Source organism: Trichechus manatus, unplaced genomic scaffold (genome assembly GCF_000243295.1).
Source record: "Trichechus manatus latirostris isolate Lorelei unplaced genomic scaffold, TriManLat1.0 scaffold00131, whole genome shotgun sequence".
NCBI classification, from domain to species: domain Eukaryota; kingdom Metazoa; phylum Chordata; class Mammalia; order Sirenia; family Trichechidae; genus Trichechus; species Trichechus manatus.
The window spans coordinates 917,265-936,842 of record NW_004444067.1 but is presented as its reverse complement, the minus strand read 5'-3'; the positions used below and the strand labels follow the sequence as shown (position 1 = coordinate 936,842).

Here is a 19,578-nt window from a genome sequence, read left to right as displayed (position 1 = left end):
CAAAAACACAACCTTCAGTATAATTTAAAAAATACCAGTCTCTATTTTTTGTATCCTCTTTCTCCATGGCAGAAACTGCATCTAAAGTGATTTGTCTCTCTTAATGAGCAGTGCTTGGGTCATTTCAGGCATTCAGATATTTGTATGTGACAATGACAAGGGTGGTGACATCAGGCTGTGAGTCCCTGAGAGGGGCATGGTGGTTCCACCTGATGTCTCAGGGAATAAATTCCTCCCATGCCAACGTGTGAATTGCATATGCTAGGGACACCTCTCTATCAGGGCTCCTCAAACTGGAAAACATTTACGAATAATTCTACTAACTTCCATTAGAGAGAAAGAATTCTAATCCCAAGGCTAGACGATTTGAAAGTTCAACTATGAGAAGGTTATACTTTGTTGAAATACACTTTCCAAACAATTCCCAATATTGCGTAACAGGAGACTCATGGCCCAGGCAGCAACAATGCTCCCATTGAGAAAGAAGTCTTGGCACATACATATGTTGCCCTAGATTTGCCAGACCAAAATCTTAGTTAACCCACAAATATTACAGGCAAGACATAGGTGCGTAGAGAAACCCAAATATCAGCCAACCAAAAAAAGAGACAAAATGTCCAAGTCCACCCACGCATTAAATTGACGAGTTTGACACGGAGGAAAAGAAGTCTTGATACTGATTTTCTTTCCTTCTCTCAATCACTTTTAAGAGTGAGGGGAAGTTTCTAGAGCAGCAGAATGCAAGATGATTCTGTGGTTCGCTCTGTTTGACAAAGGAAGTGGCGTGTAACTCCCAGAGGCTGGTGGCAGAAAACAGGCTTGAAAAGAGTTATAAAAGGGACAGGGCAAGTCTGGGTTGTGAACCTTGTTTAATTAGACTTAGCACTTTAGCTGTCAGCGGGGAAAGATGCAGGCTTGCTCGTGCTGTGTGTTCTTAGCTAAATCACTTTATCCCTTTATATTCTGGAGCGCTCTGACCCTTAACTTTATTCTCACCTTCTGTGAGGACTGTAAGAAGTTTCTGGACAACGTCTTAAGCCTCACAGGTAAAAAACCAAAAAAGAAACCAAACCTGTTGCCATCGAGTCATAGCGACCCTATAGGACAGGGTAGAATTGCCCGCTAGGGTTTCCAGGGAGCAGGCGGTGGATTCAGACTGCCGACCTCCTGGTTAACAGATGAGCTCTTAACCACTACACCACCAGGGTCCTCATAGGTGAAAGTTTCCTGGAAATACAGCTACTGCTCTTAATTTGGCGGAGCCCTGGTGGAAACCCTATGGGGCACTTGTACTCTGTCCTGTAGGGTCACTATGAGTCAGAATTGACTCGATGGCAATGAGTGTGATTTTTTTTTGTTTGTGTTTACTTTTTCCCTTCACCACCGGTCTGTTAGTTTGGCATACTGTGGTAGCTTGTGTGTTACTGTGATGCTGGAAGCTCTACCACTGGTATTTCAAATACCAGCAGGCCCGTAGTGGACAGGTTTCAGCTGAGCTTTCGGACTAAGACTGGGAAGAAGGACTTGGTGATCTACTTCTGAAAAAACTGGCCGGTAAAAACCTTATGGATAGCAAAGGAACATTGAACCAACTTGATGGCACCTAACAACAACTCTTTCCATGGAGGGAAAAGGAAAAAAAAAAAAAAAAACCTTAGCTATTACCCTGCCGGTAATTTCATTGTGGTTTTAGTGGCAGCCTTTCCTCCACAAAGCCACCTTTCATGATCAAATAAAACAAGTTACAAGGAAGAAAACCATTGAGTGTACTTTTGCTTACAGATAATATAAAACTCTCCCTCTAATTTTATTTTATTTTTCTACCAGCGTGTGCCCTTAGTCATAAGCAGCTGGAAGGACAGAGAAAACAGGTCAGTAGAGTCCAGCGTAAGGTACTGGGAGATAACTCAGAACTTATGGGGGAGCCCAAGCTTCATCTTATACAAAGCCCATCAGTCAGCCAGCACGCATTTACTTAATGTCTCAACTGTGTTCAGTGCTGAGTTAGGCAATGAGGGCAGTGTGGTATAATGCCAGCGTAGTGGACACCAGACTGGAAACCAGGAGACCTGCCAATTATTTGATTTTGGGGGGAAAAAAATTACTTCCTCCTGCCAGGACCTCAGTTCGTCTATGTGTAACATCGGGGGCTATAGTGGTTAGCTCAGCTTTAGGTTTCTTCCAATTAGAACTGTGGCAGATTCCACAGCAGGATAATGAGTTCCCAGACTCCTGATCTCAAGGGGCTTCCACATAACTGGGAAACTGAGCAATTGCACAGCTTGGCCCATGCCACCCTGCATGTCTAGATGCTTCCTCTGAGGTTGCCATGGCCTTGGCTCATATTGCTCTAGACATACTGATTTTCTGCCCCTTCCTTGAGTGTACCAAGCCAGTTTTGTCTCAGGGCTTTTTGCACATGTTAGTCTCATTGCCTCCGGCTTCCTACAGGCATGGTGGCTGGTTCCTCCCTTCCCATCCTTTAGGTCTCATCTTAGATGTCACCTTCTCTCAGAGGGCCATCCTGTACCACTTTCTCTAAAATAGTCTTCTTATTATTCTCTTATTTCAGCATCCTCTTCCTTCATTGGAAACCCTGGTGGTGTAGTGGTTGAGAGCTAACAGCTGCTAACCAAAAGGTTGGCAGTTGGTAATCCACCAGGCGCTCCTTGGAAACCCTATGGGGCAATTGTACTCTGTCCTGTAGGGTGGCTATGAGTTGGAGTCAACTCGATGGCAACGGGTTTTTTTTTTTTTTTGGTTTCTTCCTTCATTGCATTAAGTTTTAACCGTTTCTTTGTTGTTTTTTGTTTGTTTGTTTGTTTGCTTGCTTTCCCTGTCAGTCTGTAAGCTCCATGTAGGTAGGGGTCCTTCCTGTTTTATTTAGACCTGTATACTCAATGCCTAGTACATATATTGTCGCTGAGTGCCTTAACCATTGCACCACTTTATTAAATGAACGACTTGGCATCTCCACAACTCTGAGGAATGGAATGTCATCCACAGTTGTTTCGCCATGAAGCCCCCTTCTTTGGGGTTCTCCGGGTCCAGCTGGGCTTAGGCAGGCTGCAGTAACTTCCTTCCCACTGCCTACTTTTTTTGGATTTCGGTATTCTTTTTCCAGGAGGAAAGAGGCTCTCATGACATCATGGCGCACTCTCCTGTGCTGTAGTGACACCATTCCCGCCGCTCACTGGGTCCGAGGTCCGTCCCAGGTCCCCTTCTTTCCCCCCGCTTAGAACTCCCCCACCGCCCCAGAGCCTCCCACCTCCGAAGCCACGCCTCGTCCCCGCCGCTACGTCACGTCCGCCGACCCGCTCGCCGATGACGTCACGCACCAGTGCTGGCGTCACGTGCCCCCCCCCGCCGGGGGGGGGGACTTGAGGGCGGTGCTTCCGGTCGGCGGAGTCTAGCTGCCAGAACGGCGGCGGTGGCCGAGGCGCGGGGATGGCGGGCGCCGGGGGCGAGGCCCGCTTCGCTGGGCTGTCGCTGAGGCAGCTCAACGAGCTGCTGGAGGACGAGGGGCAGCTAGCGGAGATGGTGCAGAAGATGGAGGAGGTGAGCCGAGCGGCGGCTCGCGGCGGCCGGGCCTCCAGTGGGATTCGCGGGCCGGGGCCTCGGCCCCAAGTTGTGTCGAGAGAACTGGGGCGGGAGATGAGGGTCTTGAGACGGGGTTTGGGGGACTGAAGGGACCGCGACTGGGGTCCTGAGACGGGGCTTGGGGATCCTGAGGCGAAGTTGAGGTTCTAAGGACTAGGGCTGTTTCCGAAGCAGGGGTTACAGAGCCTAGAAGGGGAGATTAGAGACATAAAGGGCTGTCTATGGCTATGACTGGGGGGGCGAGGAGGGAATTGGGGGATCTGAGTTTTGGCTCGGCAGGGGCGGAGGGGACTGTAGTTGGGTCTGAGACCGGACTGAGGGGGTCGACGGCTGGGTCTGAGGCAGGGATTGGGGGGCTTTGAGGGGGTGGTTGGTGAGAGGAACAGGAGGACCGAGGCAGTTATTGGGGTTTGAGAATGAATTTTGAAGGGTCTAGCTGGTTGTGAGTATTAGGAGAGGATTGAGGGTTGCAGTATAGGGCTTGGGGCCTGCGGGTCTGTATCTGAGTGGGGGGCTGTCCTGAGACGGCCTTTAGAGTTGAGCAGGGGTCTCTGAAGTTGGGAGGCGAAGCCAGGGACATAGCGAAGGTTTTGAAGTTTTGAAGGATCTGTTTGAGGGGCTCAGAAGTGTCAGAGGGACCCCTCCCGGGTCTGACTTACTGGGGGGTGGTCGTCCGAGGGATTCTTGTGTTTGGGCCTCAGGGTGACAGCAGGATCCCTTTTTCCATAAGAATTAACCCTCTCTTTGGAAGAAGAGGATCTGGATGTTAGAGCACTGCTGGCTTTGCCCCACAGTGTCCTACCCCAGTGGGGCTAAGGAGGGTTTCTGCACCAGGATAAAATGGAGACTCGGGGGCTGAGGGCCCACTCCCAGCTCTTTGCTGGAAGGCATGCGCCACCCCTGTTTCTTCACGTGTGGTTGGCTCTCAGGTGCGATTGACTTCACCCTTGCACATTTGCAACGTACGCTTCCTTCTCTCCCTCGCTCCCAATGCTTTTCAACTCTTCTGTGAAAATCCCATCTGTGGGTCTGGGCCGCCTCTAACCAGGTGGACCCAGGCTTATCCCAGATCTCCCGGCCTGCGCACCAGTCTTCGTCCTTTGTCTCTCAAGTCTGAGCCTTCCCACGCCTACAGTGCCAAACCTCTCACCCAGAAGCCCGTGTGGGGGCTTTTGGCTTTTTTCTTTCCTGAGAGGATTGTTCAGGACTGAGCCAGCCCCCTTACAGAGGGGCTTGTATGGAGGTTGCACATTCAAAATCACTGGAAAGCCCTCAACAGATCATTGTCCTGAGCCACAGAGAGGCCACTGTAGTAGGAGCGTATCAGTCTTTCCATTAATACACCCCTTGTATTCACGGGCTTTGTAACTTGGCACATAGAACTTTGCTCTGAGATGCAGTTTACCTCGTTTATGGTGTCTGTGTGACACTTGACATTTTGGAGAATAATAAGTGACAAAATCCATCTTTCTTGACTGAATGAGAGTTTCACGTCTCCAAAGAAAGAAAATCTTTGCCTAGTTTCTCTGCTTTTCTGTTGCCGGGAGACCTTTTGTTGATTGTCAGCAGGGACATGTTTCTCGTTTAATAATAAAATGATAGGTATATTTTTCTAATGTGTAATATCGCCCACAAACTGTTTTGCTTTGTGGGACTTCTTTTTCAGTAAGAACAGAGTACTGTAGCTATACTGGTGGAGCATGAATAGAAACAAACTGCCTTGTAGAGGGAAGATTGTGGAAAGAGTCAGGTTGATTCTGACTTTGAGGCTGTTAGGGATCGCTTCACCTGTTTCCTGTACCTGAGAACCTGGAAATTCCTATTTAAAGGGAAAGGCAAATTCTAGCAGCATCTTTCGTTTCTTTTGAGCAAAGATGCCTTCATACCAGAGTACCTTACACTCATGCTGAACACTGACCACCTCCGCTTGATTAGGTCACATAGGTCAAGTTAAATTACTCAGCAGTAATTTGTTCTTCAGGGTGTAGTGCTCTTAGAACAAGGAAACGTAACACGAAAGCCACAATAACCTTAGCCAGGCAGCTCACCTCGCCAAGGTCACACTGCAAATCCTGTTGCCCTGGTCGTGTGTGACTCGTTTCTGAAGGAATGGAGGTAGCTTGAATAGCCGAGGTTGTGGCTATGGTAGTTTCCCTCACCTGTTAATATTATGGTTGGTTTATTTTGGGGTGGTTGTCCAGCACAGTAGAAAACACTTTTGTGAACTGTCAGCTCTTTTTTTTTTTTTAATTGTGCTTTAGGTGAAAGTTTACAGCTCAAGTTAATTGCTCATACAAAAATTTATACACATATTGTTATGTGACTCTAGTTGCAATCCCTGTAAAGTGACAGCACACTCCCCCTTTTCACCTGGGTTTCCCATGTCCATCCAGCCAGCTCCTGCCCCTTTTTGCCTTCTCATCCTGCCTCCAGACAGGAGCTGCCCATTTAGTCTCGTTTATCTGCCTGTAAAGCACACTCTTTATAAGTATTATTTTATGTTTTATAGTCTAGTCTAATCTTTTTCTGAAGAGTGGGCTTTGGGAATGGTTTTAGTGAACTGTCAACTCTTAAGCAAATGGAACATTTATAATGTGGTGGTCAAGGGCTTTCAGGCTTTGGCATCATATAGTCCAAGCTGGACTTGGCCACTTCCAAGCTGTGTGACTACAGGCAAGTCACTGACCTCTCTGGGCATCTGCTGGGGAGGATAATGTAATAATCGTATCTATTTCACAGAGTTGGTGTGAGGATTAAGTGAGACAGTGCATGTGAAGTACTGGACACAGCACACAGTGCCCAACAGAGTCATCACTATTATTAATCATCATTGGTAATGCTCTCTTTTTATCACAGTTAGTAACATTTACGAGTCATATCATCCTGACAAGCTAATAGGGTCTTATTTCAAGACTCTTAAGTGAAATTTTATTTGCCATTAGTCTAAAAAACATTTCACCTTTCTGTGGCCAAAATGCAGGAGCCCTGGTGGCTTGCTGGTTAAGTGTTCTGCTGCTAACCAAAAGGTTGGTTGTTCGAATCCACCAGCTGCTCCGCAGGATAAAGATGTGGCAGTCTGCTTCCACAAAGATTGAACCTTGGAAACCCTATGGGGCAGTTCTGTCCTGTCCTGTAGGGTTGCTGTGAGTAGGAATTGACTCGACAGTAACCAGTTTGGTTTTGGTTTATGGCCAAAATGATTATGTATCCCAGTAGGTCTGGGATGAGGCGGTAAGTGGAACAGGCCGTTCACTGCATAGAATCTGTTAACTTGAACCTCAGGCTTCTTTTTCTTCTTTTTTAATGGGCAGAAGAAAGCATTTTAAATTGTAGGGGTGATGCTTCTTCCAGCCTGAGGGGATATTTTGTGGTGACTGGAAAGTGTGGCTAGGTTTCGCAGGCATTCACGGTTGGGTTTGAACACAGCTGTGTATTATGCTTCACTTACATGAGTTTAATTGTGGTGTGTGTGTCTGAGTTTTAGCACAACTGAAGACATTGAAACAGTGTCTGACTGTCGAATTCTTATTCTCTGAGCTAGTGTGTGTGTTTATCTTCTCCTGTTCCTCCTGTCAGTTAGGCAGTTCCCTGAATGTAATATATCTGTGGTGACCTTATGCGCTTTCCTTTGGCTGTGGACTGACTTTTCATATGTACAAATTTTTATTTTGATTTAAAGTTATTTTTACATAGCCATGGAATGCGCCTTTCTCCATCTGTGCAATGAACCCCATTGGACTTGCAGTGCACTCCCTTAAAAGGAACCCTCGTTGAGGGGATTAGGCAACTGGGCCAGACCTCTTGGGTCACTTCTCCAAGTGTGCTTTCTGGGTAATGCTGATTGATTGGGGCTGACTAACAATTCCACTAAGGATTCAAATTCAGGATCGTTGTTCCTGGGGCAACTGTAAGTGCCCGCAAGCAAAAATGCCAGAGCAGAGTCTGAAAGACAGATTGTTTTGTGGAAAGTAAAGAGCTCTGGTCTGGAGGAAGCTGTTTCTCTAAGGCGTGATCTGGTGTGATTTGTGTGTGGGGCTGGGAAGCTACTGCATGAATCATAACGGCTCATTGAAATGTACAAACCTTACTTTAAGTCCAGAGCCTGCTTCCCCCACTTGCGCTCTGCAGGCTGGTGGGGCATGGTTTTTTGGAAGCTGAGATGGAGACCGTTGAGTGTCTACTACCGGAGTTTGTTTCTATGAAGTTTGTACAATCGGTATTGTACACGTAAAGGGTTTGACTTTATGTTTAAGTCTTCTCTTCCAGGGGCCTGTTACTTTAACTCCTGTAAAAAAAAGATCACCCTATGTACCCAGGAATGTTTTCTGAAAATCAGCTTTATCTTTGTTTGTAAAAGGAGGCATCAAGATTTTGAGGCCAGAACATAGCTTAGAGCTTTGTGATTTTGTTTGTTATTTAAACTCTGTGCTTGGGTTTCTTCAGCTCTAAGCATAGAATACGTGTGTGCCTTCTGGGTTTCGTGGGAGGCTAAGTCTGATGACAGGTGTTATTGATAACAGTTCTTGGCACTGAAGAAGCAGTCAGTAGAGGCTGGCTGGCTCTTTTCCTGGCTTAGAGGGAAATTTAGTGACTGATTTCATTTAATTGCTGTTTACTTAGGGTTGCTATGAGTCGGAATTGACTTGACGGCAAGGGGGTTGGTTTTTTTTTTTTTTTTTAGTTTGGAAACCCTGGTGGCATAGTGGTTAAGAACGACCGCCGCTAACCAAAAGGTCGACAGTTCACATCCACCAGGCGCTCCTTGGAGACCTTATGGGGCAGTTCTACTCTGTCCTATAGGGTCGCTATGAGTCAGAATTGACTCGACGGCAACGGGTTTCGTTCTTTTGGTTTTTACTTAGTTTACATTTATTAAAAGTGCATTGGAGGCAGTGTAGCACAGTGGTTTGGAGTCAGAACTGGCCTTTGTATGTGTGTTTGTGGCTTTAAAGAACAGAAATTAATTTTCTCACAGTTACGGAGGCTAAAAGTCCAAATCAGGGTCGTGGCCATACTGATTCCTTTGTCAGTAGCCCTGGATGTTCCTTGGTGTTCCTTGGCTTGTAGATGATCCTTACATGGCACCTGGGCCTGTGCTTCCTCCCCCCACCCCCCGCCTTGCATTGGTGTGTGTGTGTGTGTGTGTGTGTGTGTGTGTGTGTGTCTGTTCTGGTCTTTTTATAACTCAGAAGAGATTAGGTTAAGAATCCGCTGTATACTGTTATGACCTCATTAATATAACGAAAAAGATTATTTCCAAACCGGATCACATACATAGATACAAGGGCCAGGAATTCAACACTTATTGGGGGAGGGGGGCACAATTCAATCCATAACGGTGCTTCATTCTTTTTTATGGCTGAATAATATTCCGTGATAGGTATATACCACCTTTTATGTATTTGTCAGTCGATGGACGTTTGAGTTGTTTCCACATTTTGGCTATTGTGAATAGTGCTGCTGTGAACGTTTGTGTACAGAAATTTTTGTTTCAATTTTATTGTGCTTTAGGTGAAAGTTTACAGCACATATTGGTTTCCTATTCAAAAATTTATTCATAAATTGTTTTGTGACATTAGTTGTAATCCCCACAATGTGTCGGCACTTTCCCCCTTTCCCTTTATGCCCCAGGTTCCCCGTGTCCATTTGTCCAGGTTTCCTGTCCCTTCCTGCCTTCTCCTCTTTGCTTTTGGGCGGCTGTTGCCCATTTAGTCACGTATACTTGATTGTACTAAGAAGCACGTTTCTCACGTGTGTTACTGTTTATCTTATAGGCCTGTCTAATCTTTGGCTAAAATGTGGACTTCAGGAGTGGCCTCAGTTCTGAGTTAGCAGGGTGTCTGGGGGCCACAGTCTCAGGGGTTCCTCCAGTCTCTGTCAGACCAGTAAGTCTGGTCTGTTTTTGTGACTTTGAATTTTCTTCTACATTTTTCTCCTGCTCTGTCCGGTACCCTCTGTTGTGATCCCTGTCAGAGCAGTCAGTGGTGATAGCCGGGCACCATCTAGTTCTTTTGGGCTCAGGCTGGTGGAGGCTGTGGTTCATGTGGTCCATTAGTCCTTTGGACTAATATTTTCCTTGTGTCTGTGGTTTTCTTTATTCTCCTTTGCTGTGGACAGGATGGAACCAATAGATGTATCTTAGATGGCCACTGGCAAGCTTTTAAGACCTCAAACACTACTCACCAAAGTAGGATGTAGAATATTTTCTTTATGAAGTATGTTATGCCAATTGACCTAGATGTCCCCTGAGACCATGTTGCGTACCAATTTTTATGTGAACATATGTTTTCTATTCCCTTGGGTATATATCTAGGAGTGGAACTGCTGGGTCATATGGTAGGTAATTCTGTGCTTATTGAACAACCCCCAAACCATTTTCCACAGTGCCTGCATCATTTTACATTCCCAGCAGCAATGTATGAGGGTTCCAATTTCTCCACATCGTCACCAAGACTCGTTATTTTCTGTTTTTTTTTTATTTTAAGAACTGGCTTTTGATACCAGCACCGTGACCCTTGGCAAGCATTTAATCTTTCCATTTGTAGTTTACTGGTTGGAAATAACGGGGATAAAAACAATAGCCTATTCCATGGGATTGTTGGGGGGAATAAATGAGGTAAGTGTGTAAAATGCTCACCCTGGTGCCGAGCGCAGAGTGAGCGCTCCGTAAATAGTTACTATTAGCTCTTATTGCTAAACGCCCAAAGGTCTAGTGTTCTTGCTGCCCAAATGGAAGACTCCGTTTCAGTTGTGCAGCTGTTGAGCACTTACTGTGTGGAAAGCACTGTAGAGTAGAAACATGAGTGGACAGAATCCCTGTGTTATAATCTGAGGGTAAACCACATACACAGACATCTCCAAAAGCTAGAGAGAATAAGAAGCCACGTGTAAATCATAAATGACGTTGAAGGTCAGATGAAGACAGGCCCTGTGGCTAGATGAGGGTGGACTTTGTTAGGCGAGTAAGATTAAAATGTATATTATTAGGTACAATAACAGCCACACAAGGTAGATAGAATACTGTAAGGAACACCTGAGTGCCTGCTGCCTGCTTGGGGAGGAACACTGCCAGCCCAGTGGAAAGCCCCTGTGTTCCCTCCTCTCTCCTGCCCTCCCCCCTCACCCTCCAGGGAGCCACCATCTTTAGTTAGGTATTTATTTCTTGAAGTAGGATTTTGATGAAGACAACAGCAACCGGGGACGTCAGGAATCCGTGACAGCATGCGCAGAGGCGCAGAGGCAGGAAGGCACGGGATGTGTTTAATGACTAGCGTGGTGCCAGCTGTCTGGCCCAACTGAGTTTGAGTCTTTGTGGGGGAGTGCCGGTGTGAGCTGGGTGGTGGCCAACTTGCTAACAGAGAGTTTCAGTGAATGTCCAGGGCTGAGAGGCGGTGTGACCCAAGGGGCGGTTTAGGAAGGGTGATCTGGCAGCAGAGCGGGGGTTGCGTTGGTGTAGGGAGTGGCAGGAGCCCAGGTTGGAGGTGTAGCGGCAGTGCAGGGGGGAGACATGAGGATGTCCCCTCCCGGCCCACTACCGGGCCTCAGCTGTCACCTCCCGAGACTTTGCAGAGTTGTCTGTCCCCTCCCCTTGCTCTTTGAGCAACCTCATCAGCTTCCCTTCCAAAATGCTCTTCCACCTCCTCAGTCCCAGATGCCTGGTCCTTTAGCCTCTCTGTGTACCTCTTCTGTGGCATTTGATCCCCTATTGTAAGCCACTTACTTTCCGGTGTCCCTGACTAGCCTGGGCTCCTCGAGAGCTGCGTCTGCTCTTGTTTCTCTCTGTGTCCTTGGCACCTAGCACGCTGCCTGGCACACAGGAGGTGCCCACTTCGTGCTGCAGAGCGAGTGCGGATGACTGGGCTTCAGTGACAGTGAGGAGGAGACTGGCCAGAAGTGAGCTGGGTGGGTGGGGAGAGGATGTCATAGAGACAGTGTTGGCCTGAGGGGGAGGGAGCTGGCAGGGCAGCTACGTGGGCGCGTCCAGCAGGCCGTGGAAGTGTGGTTCCTGAGCTGAGGAGAAGAATGGTCTGCTTGGAGCTACAGATGCAGGAGCCAGCCGCCTCCAAGTACTGGTGGAAATCCGGGAGAACATAAAAGTTGGAAAGGCCATTGGGATTAACTTGGGTAAGGAGAAGGAAAGAGGGGCGTCAAAGGACAGGGAGAAACAAGTCAGGTGACCTGATTTTACAGACAAGTTAACATCCTGTTGAAACCGTTCTCATTCTTAGGTGAGGTAACGGTATCAGAGTAGCTGAAGGAGGAACCTAGGAGTAGACTGAACCGTTCCGACTGCCTCGGTTACGTGCCGGTGGATGTGCTGTTGAGTGCAGTGTTGCCAGCTTTGTCGCCTCTTTGGCTTATGATGGTCTTTGTAGCAGAATGTTGGGGACTCGCGTGTCCTCACCTGGGCCGTGTGCAGGGACCTACGTGTTACCACTCCCTCTCAGAACTTGTGGAGACAAGTGTTGTCACAGTTTATTTCCTTTGTCAGCTGTGTGGGTTTTCAGATTCCGTCATTATTCAGAAAAACTATCTTCTCCTGTGGCACAAAGACAGAGGAAATTTCTTTGTAGGATTCCTTCGTAGGGAAGGATGAAAGTAGAGAGAGATTTGGCTTTGGTATCTATAGGTCACATGACAGTGTAGGGGGGAGGCTTTAAAGGCGTTTCTCGTGGAATCCTGAGGAAATTTGTTCTTTACTGTGCCAAAGAATTGGTGTGAAAATCAGGTTTTTGAATGTTTTATTATACTTCCAGCAGTGTCATAGTTAATGTTTCTTCTAAATCAAGCCTTTTACTGAGCATGTCACTTCTCCAGGGTTAGCTGGTGAGCAGTTTGGGATCCTGTTCTGTCCACAGCCTAGCATGCTGGAGGGGTGGAGTAAGTTAATGTTTACCACTAGGACAGCCACAGCATTCAGGGAAGTGTGTTCATTACCCAGCCCTGACAGAGCACCTATCGCGCACCACTTTGGGGCTGAGAAGCTGCTGATCCGCAAAGTTTCCATCTTTAAGGATCACAGGTATGCTAGCACCGGTTTCATAGTGTACAGGTGATGCGGACACACCCTGTGGGAGGGATGCATACCCAGCACGCCTTTGAAGGGATGGGAGGCTCATCAGGGAATGCTTCCTGGAGAAGGTGACTCATGAGCTGTGACTCATAGGATGAGTTAGAGTGAACCAGGTGATGAGGGAGAAGGGACCCAGGCATGGGGTGGGCAGTGAGAACAAAGGCACAGAGGACAGGAGTGTTAGAGGCGTGCTAGAGGGGTGAGTGCAGGGCAGGCCTGGATGGTGAGGCCAGAGAGGCCGGCAGGGGCCAGATGGCTCAGATGCCACGATAAAGAGCTTGGACTTGACCCTCTCGGCAGTGGGAGCCATTGGGGGATTATAAGCTTAAAGTAGGGAGTGCTGCAGTCCTACTTGGAGTTTACATAGATTATCTGGCAGCCAGCGGGAGGATGGCTGTGAGGGGGTTGAGACTAGAAAGCAGGAAGATGAGCTAGGAGGCCCTTACAATCCAGCTGAAAGATAATTGATAAAAAAGATCCCAAGGCAGCCAGAGTAGCTGACTTCCAGGGCACACGACTCAGAGCAGAGTCTGTTTCCTTGCCGAGCCTGGGGAGTCTCACTGTGCACAGTTCAAATAGTGATAAACTTGGTCGTATGGTTGATCTGTCAGTGGCAAAGTTTAAAAGGATGTAGGGAAAAACTGGTAGAGCCAATAACACCATCAAGAAATAAAAGAGAGAAAGACGAAGCAAAAGCTATAGAAGGCTGAGAAAAAATAGAAAAGTCATCTATTAAGCATAGTGGTTACCAGCACAGGGGATTTGAGTTGTTAGGAAACTTTGGGCAAGTATGTAACCTTCCTAAATGTCAAGTTTCCTCATCTTTGAAATGGGGGTATTAATAATACAGTCTTTATTGAGTTGTTAAGAGGATTGAGTAAGACAATGTTTGTAAATTGCCCAAGAAATGGAAACTGTTACTGTTGCTAGTGAAGTGCTTGTTGGTCATTTAATTTAGGGGCCTGTTGCCCTTGACGTTCCTTGTTGTTAGGTGCTATGGAGTTCCAACTCACAGCGACCCCACGTACAACACAACGAAACACTGCTCAGTCCTGCGCCATCCTCACAGTCATTGTTATGCTTGAGCGCATTGTTGCAGCCACTGTGTCAGTTCATCTCATTGAGAATCTTCCTCTTTTTTGCTGACCCTCTGCCTTAACAAGCATGATGTCCTTCTCCAGAGACTGGTCCCTCCTGATAACGCGTCCAAAGTACGTGAGATGAAGTCTCACCATCCTTGCTTCCAAGGAGCACTCTGGCTGTACTTGCAAGACAGACTTGTTTGTTGTTCTAGCGGTCCATGGTATAGTCAGTATTCTTCATTAATACTGTAATTCAAAGGCATCAGTTGTTCTCCGGTCTTCCTTTTTCGTTGCCCAGCTTTCACATGCATATGAGGCGATTGAAAACACCATGGCTTGGGTCAGTGCACCTTAGTCCTCAAGGTGACATCTTTGCTTTTCGGTACTTTAAAGAGGTCTTTTGCAGCAGATTTGCCCAGTGCAATGCATGTTTTGATTTCTTGACTGATGCTTCCATAGGCATTGATTGTGGATCCCAGCAAAATGAAATCCGTGACAGCTTCAGTATTTTCTCCATTTATCACGATGTTGCTTTTTGGTCCAGTTGTGAGGATTTTTGTTTTCTTCATGTTGATGTTCCTGAGGGCCCTAATGCTGAGGATGTTAATGGCCGCTGCATTTAAAAAGGCTTCCTTGGTAAATGGGAAGCCAGTGAGTTAAATAAGAGGCTTTTGTTTTGGTTTGTTTCTTACTGCTGCTAGGGTTTGTGTAGTATTCCCCAAACTTACTCCACCACAGCACTCTTGGAAAATCTCGTGGGACCAGGTTCCATGGGACTTTGGCAGATGCTTGTTTAGGGGCTAAATGTACCATCTGCTCCCATAGGGGTCTCGCCTAGACAGCGCCATGGTTACCTGAGGTCTGTGATGACAAGCCTACGTCAGCCAGGAAAAGCTGCCCGAGTTTCACGTGTTCATGTTTAAGAAGGCAGGGAGGCACAGCCTGTTTGTTTCTGATCCCAAGTGATCAGATCTTTAAAAGTAACATTTTTAAACATGTTCATTATAGAAAACTTGAAAAATGGCAAAAACTATAAAGAGAAACATAATCAGTCACATGTTATACGACCACCCAGGATAACCACCATTAACAAAACATTTTTTTTTCCTGTATTTTTCTCCCCAGTAGGATAATTCTGTATATAGAGGCTCTTTAAAAAAATATTTTTTAAACTTAAAGTTATACTCTGGGCATATTCTTAGTATTTTATCCAAGTATTTTCATGAGACATGATTTTTAATAGCAAAATATTTCATCATGTGGCTATGCCATAGTTTATGTAACCATTCTCTTGTGATTGGATATTTAGGGACTTTTTTGCTATCATCAATTATATTGCAATTAATGTATCTTTGAACAGAAATCTGTTAAAATGACCAACATTTAACATTTTTGGGAAAACGGATGAGGTTTAAGTATGTAGGCAGTTCCTTTAGGTAGACCTCCTAATTCCCTACGTCAGATATAAATGCATAGTTTGTTAGGCAGTGTAAATAGAACAATCTAGAGTAATTGATTCTCCTTTGACTACTCCCTTTCTCTACCCACTGACTGAAAAAAAAAAGTCCCCTACACAGAAGAAAGCATTCTTTGATGGTTATGGGGGTGGAGGGGAGAGCGATATCACTAACTAGATAGTTGACAAGACTTACCTTGGGTGAAGGGAAGGACAGCACACATGACAGGGGAAGTCAACACAACTGGACTAAACCAAAGCTGAGAAGTTTCCTGAATACAGCCAAACACTTCTAGGGACAGAGTAGCAGGGACGGGGGTCTGGCACCATGCTTTCAGGTGATACGTAGGTCAATTGGCATAACAGTTTATTAAGAAAAAGTTCTGCATCGTACTTTGGTGAGTGGTGTCTGGGGTCTTAAAAGCTAGAGAGTGGCCATCTAAGATGTATCAGTTGGTCCCACCTGGAGTAAAAGAGAATGAAGAACACCAAAGACACAAGAAAAGTATTAGCCCAAGAGACAGAAAGGGCGACTTAAGCCAGAGACTGCATCATAGTGAGACTAGAAGAACTAGATGGTGCCTGGCTACCACCAGTGACTGCCCTGACAGGGAACACAACAGAGAGTCCCCGATGGAGCAGGAGAAAGGTGGGGTGCAGAACTCAAATTCTAGTAAAAAGACCAGACTTAATGGTCTGACTGAGACTGGAGAAACCTGAGAAACCATGGTCTGTGGACTTTCTGTTAACCCAGAGCTGAAACCATTCCTGAGGCCAACTCTTCAGACAAAGATTAGACTGGACTCTGGGGCATAAAATGATACTCGTGAAGAGTGTACTTCTAAGCTCAAGTAGATACACGAGACTGAATGGGCAGCTCCTGTCCAGGGGCAAGATGAGAAGCCTGAGAGGGTCAGGAGCTGGTTGAATGGACGTGGGAAATCAGGAGTGGAAAGGAGGAGTGTGCTGTCACAGTATGGGGAGAGCAACTAGGGTCACATAACAATGTGTATGTGCATTTTTGTATGAGACTAACTTGAACTGTAAACTTTCACTTAAAGTACAACAATAAAATAAAATGAAAAAAGAAAAAGAAAAAAAATCCCCTGATTAGAATAGCATTTTCTCGTTTATACTGAACTGAGAGTAAATTCCACCTATTACACTGGATTCTTGAGTCAGGTGTTGGAAAGGTCATAGGTCATATCATGATGTATTTTAGATGTAAAAGCAGAACTGCCAAAAGATGTGGTCTTAATAAACTTAACTCCAGAATCCACCTGGATAGGCATTTTCTTATTTGCACCTGTGTAAAGACTAGTCCAGAAAATTCTTATGTACGCATTTCTTGTTAATTGTGGTTAAAAGGAAATAGAGAAGGGCAGGGGGGGTGGGGGGTGGGGGGAGCCCTTACTGAACATGTGAACGTTCTGGTTGTTCTCCTGGCCAGAAACCACCCTCTATTTGGCTGGGCTAATAAGAAAATCAGAGTTTAGAAATTCTGTCTTCCATAGATTGCTGTTTTTTTTGGATTGGATTTTAAAATTACAGTAGACGCTATTAACCAACCTCCCTCCACTTAACCCTTTCAAGACTCATGGGACACATGGTATCCCACCCACTTGTCCTGCTGCCAGAGTTGTTTGGAAGGAGGGTAGCCTGGTTTTAATACACTTAGCCTCAAGGTGGGAGCCTTTTGAAATGCGTGAAATTCAGAAATCCTGAGTTGGAGCCTCATTTTCATGTAGATTGAGCATTGTCTTAGGTGATGCCTCCCAGATGTGTGAATTTTCTAAACTTTTGACGGATTAGCCTATACTTCTGTGAGATAAGCTTCTTCACTATGTTTGTTACTTACTATGTTCTCGTGTGTTTATCTGGAGAATAAGCTATTGCCAGTCTTCATTCAGTCATAGTGGCCATTTTGTCCTTTATGACATTCATTATTTCCAGATGTTAATGGCTCCCTTCTTTTCTAGCTTCTGAGCAGTAAGTAATACCTTTCCAATAAGAAATAATGCATTGTAGTGGTACTTTTCAATAGATTTGAACTCCTGTAAGTTATTCTTACCCTGCGTTCAATTTTAGGGCCCAGTCATGGCTTCCACGTGTAGCAAGTGGAATGCACAGCTGTGAGCAGTTCTGCAGTATTCCAGGGCAGCTGTTTCTGCTTCTTAGCTGTTAGTACTGCTTTTGTTATAATGAAAAATACATAGTAAGGGTAATTTTCCTGAGATTCAAGTTCCTTTAGTTTTATTTTGCCTCAAAGTACTGCTTTTGCGGTAAGAATGTATTGTACCATGTTTTGAAAAGTTTCATGAAAAATAATAAAAAGGCTAAAGAGAAGGAAACTAGAATAAAATGATGTGCAGTCATTGCCACATGCCTTCATGTTTTACCTAATGTTTTGCAAATTTTCAAGAAATAAAAAAAAGATTTTATCATTGACTCATATCAGCAGGATTTACATCGTCCACGGTCCTCTGAGACACATGTGATCCCGGATAATCAGTATCAAAATTCATAATTCATAACAAAATTTCTGAATTGGTCCATTAATCAACATGCCTTTATTAGTGAAAACACATAGTATCAACAAAAAATTCAAAGGAGAAAATAATTAGATCTTGAAAGAGTTTTAACTGACATGTTCCAGTAATTCATGTTCTCTGTTCCCCCCATCAAACATAGTAACTGCTGTTGCTCCCGCCCTCACCACCAAGTTCATGATTAGTGTGTCTGGGCATTTCTGATCCCACCGTTGGAGTTGTAAGCTTATTAAGGACCAAATGTGTTTGTTCCCAGATCTGTTTATTTCACTTTCATTTGTTATAGTAATTATGTGATTTCATTACATAACATGGAAACTTGATGAACCGTGAGAGTAAAAAGAGAAAACGTTATTATGAAAACTGTAAGCTGAGTGCTTTTGGAAAGAGTTAATATAAGGTGATTCACTAGAAAAAAATTGCTGGTGAATTAGGTGTAGATTACATTGGGGGAAAATTGAAGAATTCTAGGAGTCTGCTCTTTGATTTCTTGACCAGTGTCTGAGTTCTCATTCCACATGAAAGGATGTGGTCTATGTAAAAATACATACACAGACACACACACACACGTGCGCACACACGCGCCCACACACACACATACACACTAAACAAAACCTTTTGCAATTCTGTTCCGTGGACTGACTCTCCAAAAAAAGATCTTTGCATTAAATTTAAAAAATTGACAGATGTGTATCTTTAAAATGAAATGTTTAGGGTGTGTGTATTTTTAAGCAATTTACTGCTTTAGGAAGACTTCTCAGTTAACCAGCAGCTAACTGGTTCTGATGGTGGGGGATGAGAAGACTTCCAGATAGATTCCCTGGCCTCAGCTGCTGAGATTCTGATCCAGTAGGTCTGTGGAAGGGCCATGTGTGAGAAGCCCTTCCTTCTAGTAGACCAGGGACTAAGGCAGTTGAGACGTGGACCAGGGTGGTTAACATTGGTCAGTTTGGGCGTCCCATCCTGTCTTCTGATCTGCATGCCTCCCCTCCACCCCAAGTCCCCAGTTATTTTAAGGCCAATGATACAAGTAAAGTTGCATTTTTTTATTATTGTAAAATATACATAACATAAAATTGACCATTTTAACCGTTTTTGAGTGTACAATTCAATGGTATTGTAATCATCACTGCTATCTATATCCAGATCTTTATCATCCCAGACAGAAACTTTACACCCATTAAACAATGACTCCCCATTACCTCCTTCCTCCAGCCCCCGGTAACCCCTGTTCTATTTTCTGTCTCTATGCATTTGCCTTTTCTAGATATTTCCTATAAATGGGATCATATAAAGGAGCCCTGGTAGCACAGTAGCCAAGCATTCTGCTGCTAACCAAAAGGTCAGCGGTTTGAACCCACCGGCCGCTCTGTGGGAGAAAGATGTGGTAGTCTGCTTCCGTAAAGATTACAGCTTTGGAAACCCTATTAAAAGCCGAACCTGCTGCTGTCGAGTTGATTCTGATTCATAGCGACCCTATGGGGCAGTTCTACTCTGTCCTATAGGGTTGCTGTGAGTCAGAGTCGACTCGATGGCAATGGATTGGGTTTTGGGATTATGTACTGTTTGTCCTTTTGCATCTGGCTTATTTCACTTAGCATATCTTCAGGGTTCATGCGTGTTGTAGCATGTGTCAGAGCTTCATTCCTTTTGGGGCTGTGGAATATTCCATCGTATGGATAGACCACATTTTGTTTCTCCGTTCGTGTGTTCGAGGTCACTTTGGTTGTTCCCACCTCTTGGCTATTGTGGATAGTGGTGCTGTGAACACTGGTGTACAAGTCTCTGTTTAATCCCCGCTTTCACGTCGTTTGGGTG

General features: G+C 45.3%; 1 protein-coding gene across 1 annotated transcript in view; it reads left to right on the top strand.

The window, feature by feature from the left end:
- Positions 1-3,421: 3,421 nt before the first annotated feature.
- The window catches only part of VPS37B (VPS37B subunit of ESCRT-I), a 33,436-nt gene continuing 17,279 nt past the window's right edge, over positions 3,422-19,578 (top strand). The window contains exon 1 of the mRNA XM_004384974.2: positions 3,422-3,558. Coding sequence (XP_004385031.1) covers positions 3,448-3,558 — 111 coding nt within the window. The 5' untranslated portion in view covers positions 3,422-3,447. The remainder of the gene's footprint in view (positions 3,559-19,578) is intronic.